Source organism: Myotis lucifugus, unplaced genomic scaffold, assembly GCF_000147115.1.
Source record: "Myotis lucifugus unplaced genomic scaffold, Myoluc2.0 scaffold_4, whole genome shotgun sequence".
In the NCBI taxonomy this organism is placed as follows: domain Eukaryota; kingdom Metazoa; phylum Chordata; class Mammalia; order Chiroptera; family Vespertilionidae; genus Myotis; species Myotis lucifugus.
The window spans coordinates 5,915,780-5,921,394 of record NW_005871052.1 but is presented as its reverse complement, the minus strand read 5'-3'; the positions used below and the strand labels follow the sequence as shown (position 1 = coordinate 5,921,394).

The window sequence follows — 5,615 nt, the reverse complement described above, 5'->3', positions numbered from 1 at the left end:
ATTATTTCATCACAATGTCTTCTATTCCATCTGTGCCTGAAGCAATTGTAGTGACAATAACGAGATGGAAAGGACACAGTGCGGGTACTCCACTCTATGTTTGGGTCATGTGTTTCAAGCCAGTGGATTCCAAGAATCAGAGGGTATCGTGGTGCATGAATAATATCAAACTGTAGCTCTTCAACATGGTTTCCAATTTTAACTTCGACAGGTGGTGTTTCCTTAGTTATGGGTCCATTAATCAGTGGACGACCATCTACTGTTTCGAGCATCAGAGGGAAGATGTTATTGCGGATGGGCAGCTTCTCTCGAAGAACCACGGAATGGTCAATGCTGTTTCTGTAGGAGCCTGAGTCCACCATAGCTTGCTCAAAGAACTGTCGTCTTCCAAGTCGAATTTCAACAGTAAGCCATAGGGTTCGGGACATGGATATTGGAAGTGAGGGGGATGCATATTTGTAGATTGGCCCGCCCGGGTTCCCCCTTACCGCCGGGCCTGGATGTTTCCCGCCTGCTGGGCACGATGAGGCTTGACAGGGCAAGCTCTGGCAAAATGACCAGGATGAGCACAGTAGAGGCACAAGTGGCCTTCACGGCGCCGAGCCCGTTCAGCTTCACAGAGGCGTGGGCGATTGCTGGCAGCCTGCACAGGCCGGTTTTCACCTGGTTGATTCTCTGGCCCAGCTCTCTCCCCAGAGGGAATTGTACCTTGTGGATTTGGATCAGGCTTAACATTTAGCTTCTCTTCAAGGCTGATGCACTGGGTGATCAGATCAGATAGGTTAGTGGCTGAGCTTGCGGAAGACAGTTCCTCTCGAATAGAACTAGCAAGGCTTTCTTGAAATTGGATGCAGAGAGTACTTTCATCCCAGTTTAGCTTTTGAGCAATGAAGTGGAAGTGGGTCACATACTGGTGGACAGGGTCTTCCCCTTGGCAAAGCCGACGGATGCGGTGGTTGGCATCTTCCATGTTTTCTGGATTGTTAAGAGTATCCTGGAGCACTTGTATGAAACTTTCAAATTGCTCCAGCAGGGGTCTTTGGATATACACTAAGGGCTGGAACCACTTTCCAGCCTCACTTGAGAAGCAGTTACCGACAAAGCTCACTAAGGCTGCTTCAGTGGGATACAGGTGCCCTCTGACTCTCATGTAACTATTCAATTGAACCAGGAATTCGGGAAACTTCTGGGAATTCCCATTGAAGGCTAAAGGGTATTCTAAGGGGAAAGCTTCAGCCTCCAACCCACTAGGGGACTGTGGAAACTCTGAAGCGGCTGATGTCTCAGCAGCTATTAGGCCCTCCAGGGACTCCTGCGGTGCTGAGAGCTCTAGGAACTCCTGGGCATCGGAAAGATCCAGGGGGGCCTGAGGCATGCAAGACTGAAGAGGCTCCTTGAGAGCCTGTAGCTCCAGGGGCTCCAGGAGTGTTGAGGTCTCCTGGCATTCTGGTGTCTCCTGGGGATCTTGGGCATTTGGAAGATCCCGGAGCTCTAAATTTGGCGCCTCCTGGGCTTTTAGGGCATCCTTGGTATGAGGGGGCTCTTGGGCCTCCTTGACTTCAAAGGGCTTGTGGACCTCCAGGGCCATTGGGAACTTCTCCAGCTCCTTAGCCTCTGGAGGCTTTTGGGACACACAGGCTGCTGAGAGTCCATGGACAATTGGAAGTGACTGGGGCTCTCTGGGCTTCTGGGGCTCTTCAAACTCTGGGGGATTTGTATGATCCCAGGCTGCTGGGGTTTCCAGGGCCTCTGAAGGTTTTGGGGGCTCCTGGGCCTCTGTGGGCTTCTGGACTGATTCATCCTCCTTGGCTGCTTGGGGCTTCTGGAGCTCTGGGATCTGGGCCTGCAGGGCAGCATTTTCTTCCATCAGCCTCTGCACTTGGGCCTGGAGAATTTCATTCTCCAATTTCAGAGCAATATAGGAGGCTGCTAAGTCCTCCACCATCTTTTGAGGAAATGGGCTTGGTTTTGCAGTTTGCTGCCAAGAGAGATTGGGTGGGCTTTTGTGAGGTTTTTCTAAAAGCTCCCCGCAGGCAGATGTCAGACTCCTGAAGTTTTCCAGGAGGTAGGGTTTTGGGCCCCACCAAGATCGATTAACAGGAGGTCACTGGGAGCCTCCAGGGATCAGCAAAGAGAGGTATCTGATGATACACTGTAAAGAAAGTAGGATCTGAGGATCAGAAACTGTGGAAAGCACTTATTAAAATAAATCAGAACAAAACTTGCCCAACAGTGCTGGGTTTCTTTTACTACAGGCTCATATTCATGAACTAGGTTTATATATGCTGGCTCTGACCCCATGATATTTTATAAACAGCATCTAAACCAGACTGTGTATGTCATTTTGCATTCTTCCTTTGAAACTTAACATTATATTAGAAGCAATTTCTCCATATTCTTTTCTGTTTTACATAGTCTTTAATTTATAATGTCTACTTAATATCCCAATGTGACACTTGAATTTTAACAGCTACTTTCAATGACTAACTCATTTGAGCAATGTGGGGATTTGAACTCATCTGTGGTGGGCCAACCCAAGAGATATTTTTGGGTGGCTGGGGTAGGAGGTAAGGGGGATCCCTTTCTGACACTCAGAAATCAAACCTCATAAGCAACCACACAAGATCAGCCAAAGGAGAAAACAAGTAATAGTTGACTATATATATATATATATATATATATATATATATATATATATGCGCGTTAGTAGACACATGCATATTATTTATAAAGTGGCTCAAAATAGTTAAGAAAATAATCTTTATAAATGTACGTTACCGTTCAGAGACAGTCCAGGAGCTCTGCTGTCTGTGTACCCATCGCTGAGGAGGGAAGTGTGTGAATTGCTTTGGAGGCTTGCCTTTTCTGCACACACTGAACTCAAACAAACACACCCACTCCCAGAACACGTTCCAACTCTCCTCTGTAACGTAGCTATTTTGAGTGTGGAAGAGTTTTTTTGACAGTACCTCACAGTTTAGAGCTGCAAGGAAAGTAGGATGCTGGGTCGATGTGAGACAACCTCATGTACTCAATCCTCAGTTGCATTAATAAATATTTGGCTAGGAAATTTGGAGTAATACCGCTGCCTTATGAAAAGTTGCAAACATTTCTGAATGACCACTGTGGTTTGGGACTTTAATTTTTTATGTCTGTCTCATATAACCTCCCCTCACTCTATCCACACTGGGCTGTTTGTTTAATTCTTACTCAGAGAGAAGCCTGAAGCCCCTCAGCCTCTTTCCCTGCCACCTATTTAGTCCCTAGGGTCCCTCCTTGCAATTTTTTCTTGGAAACTTTGCTATGGACAGATCTAGGCAAAATATAATAGGGTAAGACTGTGGAAAAGGCCAACTTTGTTGAAGGATACTTGTAGCTGATTGCAGGATCCCTGGCTCCTTTTAAATTGTCTTGGCCCAGGGTTCTCATCTTTCCTAGAGCCTCTCAGGTGCTCTAGGCCATATTCAGGTACCCACTAAGGACAGGTCACTTGAGAAATGACCTTGTTCAAGATCTCACCTTTTCATGACAAATCACAGTTAAACCCTAGGCATGGACCATGTGGCCATTTTGGGTAAGGCTCTGGGGCAACTATTATAATCCTAGTAAAGAGTGGGATTGAGGATTTTCTTTGGCCACTTTAAACCACAGATCAATTCAGTCATGCTCCCAGGTCTCCTTTTAAAGTGGTCAAGTCCACATTAGTCAGTATAGTAGGATAAACCCTGGTGATGGAATATGCCCAAACCACAGCAAATTGACAAATGGACTAGCTGAAGCTGAATGAAGAGGCTTTGAAAAAGAAATGAAAATATTTTGCAAATCAAGTTATATTCCCTTCTTCCCTTTTAATGTTTTATTCTTTAGAAAAATATCACAAATAAAAATGCATCATCAGAGAATAATGTGTTCTGTTTATGAGAATTCTTCAGATAACTAAAGCCTTCCCTTTAAGAATCCAGAACACAGGTTGATATTTACCTTACCAATTTTTAAAAAAATAAGAGAAATATTTATAGTGAGTATTACATTTCTTTCTCCATTCTTAACTAGGCGATTTTGAACATAATTTAATGGTTTGGGGTTATACTTACACATACCAGTTCCTTTACTGTGTTGTAATACTGGGTTGCCTTCTGAAAGCTACAGAGAGGTATCAAGTGGGCCTGTCTCCAAATTCAATACCTCCAAATTACTATGCTTTCCAACTTCTTGCAATTTATTTTTCTTTTATATTTTATTTATTCTTTTGTTATCAGGTTATCTCACTGTTACTTGTATGCCTGTCTATAGTAAGTATAGACAAATTTGGCAAATTACTTAGTCCTAAAACTTAAGTCTAAAGCCCAGTTTATGAAATTGTAAAATGGAGCTAATTGTACTTTACAGAGTTGTTGCAAAGATTTAGTGAAATAATGCATGGAAAAGATTTAGTACAGTTTCTAGCAGCTAATAGTACGCAATAAATGTTAATAATAATAATAAGCTGTAGCCATAGTAACTTAACTTTAAGTTATTTTCCATTTACCTGTGAATTGGGAAACTGGATAGGTGAACTTGCTAGAATTGTGTAGGGGCTGAGCAGAGGCTTTCATATTAAGAAATCTGCAAGACATAGATTTTACCTCATTGACTTTTCACCACTCAGGGCTTCCCGCCCCCCCCCCCCTTCCTCTCTGTGTTATGGATGATTTAATTTACTAAATAATACTCTAGAGTCAGAACTGGAGGCACTTAAGCAGGAAGATAGAATAATTAACAAAGGGATTGTGGAGCAGCCAAGGTAGATCTTTAAAAAGTCCAGGACTAAAGCACCGAACAGTGCCTCGCCCACAGATATATTTATCAGATGGGTAAACCCCCTGCAAAAGAGCAAAGATCAAATTCAATGTTCATAAGTACAAGTTAAAAAAAATGCCCAAACATAGAGGATTAGTCTCTTCTGAGTGGAAATAAAAAGCTACACTGACTTTTTGTTAAAATGCCTAATGTTGTTTTGATATCCTGAATTAGTCAAGTAAGAATAGGAAAGTAATCACATCCAATTTGTCATCATGTTTCCCCTATACTTTAATCCTTCTTCTTACACTCACAACACAATGAAATTTATGGATCCTTTAGAATGGATATGAAAAAACATTCAAGTAAATGATGTTTTGTTAACTGGGCAAATACATTTTTAGGGGAAAAGAGAAGACAAATATCTTCAATTAACAGATATAAAAAGACTGAACAATTATGCTCAGTTGTGTTAATAAGTTACACATGTTGATTGTTAGCTTATGGGAAAGGGAAATGAAAGGTTAAATAAGATTAAATTCTACATTGTACACTCCAGAAAGAATAATAATTTTATTTTTTCAGCAAATGTACAATGTGAAACATTTTTGTTCTCTGCCTGGGTCTTCCTCCCCAGAGCTGGCTGGGCTGCATCTTCAAGCTCCTGCTCTTCCCTCTTCCCAACCAGGAAAAAAGCCAACAGTACAAGTTAGTCTCACAGGTCCCTGGCACAATGCCCAACTACCCTTAGGGTTAGTCCCATCCTAGTGTGTGCTTTGCTCACATGTATTCTATGATTATGTAGACTTGCAGCACTAGCCCTTTTGTTTTTTTTT

The 5,615-nt window shown here is 42.5% G+C and overlaps 1 protein-coding gene across 1 annotated transcript; it reads right to left on the bottom strand.

Annotated features, from left to right (window-relative positions):
* Positions 1–484: 484 nt before the first annotated feature.
* On the bottom strand, positions 485–1,945 carry RTL3 (retrotransposon Gag like 3). Its single transcript, XM_023763671.1, has one exon. It carries the CDS (start codon positions 1,943–1,945, stop codon positions 485–487), a length of 1,461 nt encoding a protein of 486 aa, XP_023619439.1.
* Positions 1,946–5,615: the final 3,670 nt, after the last annotated feature.

Excerpts from the sequence above, each read along its gene's own strand:
- RTL3 (XM_023763671.1), bottom strand. The coding sequence starts at position 1,945 with ATGGTGGAGGACTTAGCAGCCTCCTATATTGCTCTGAAATTGGAGAAT.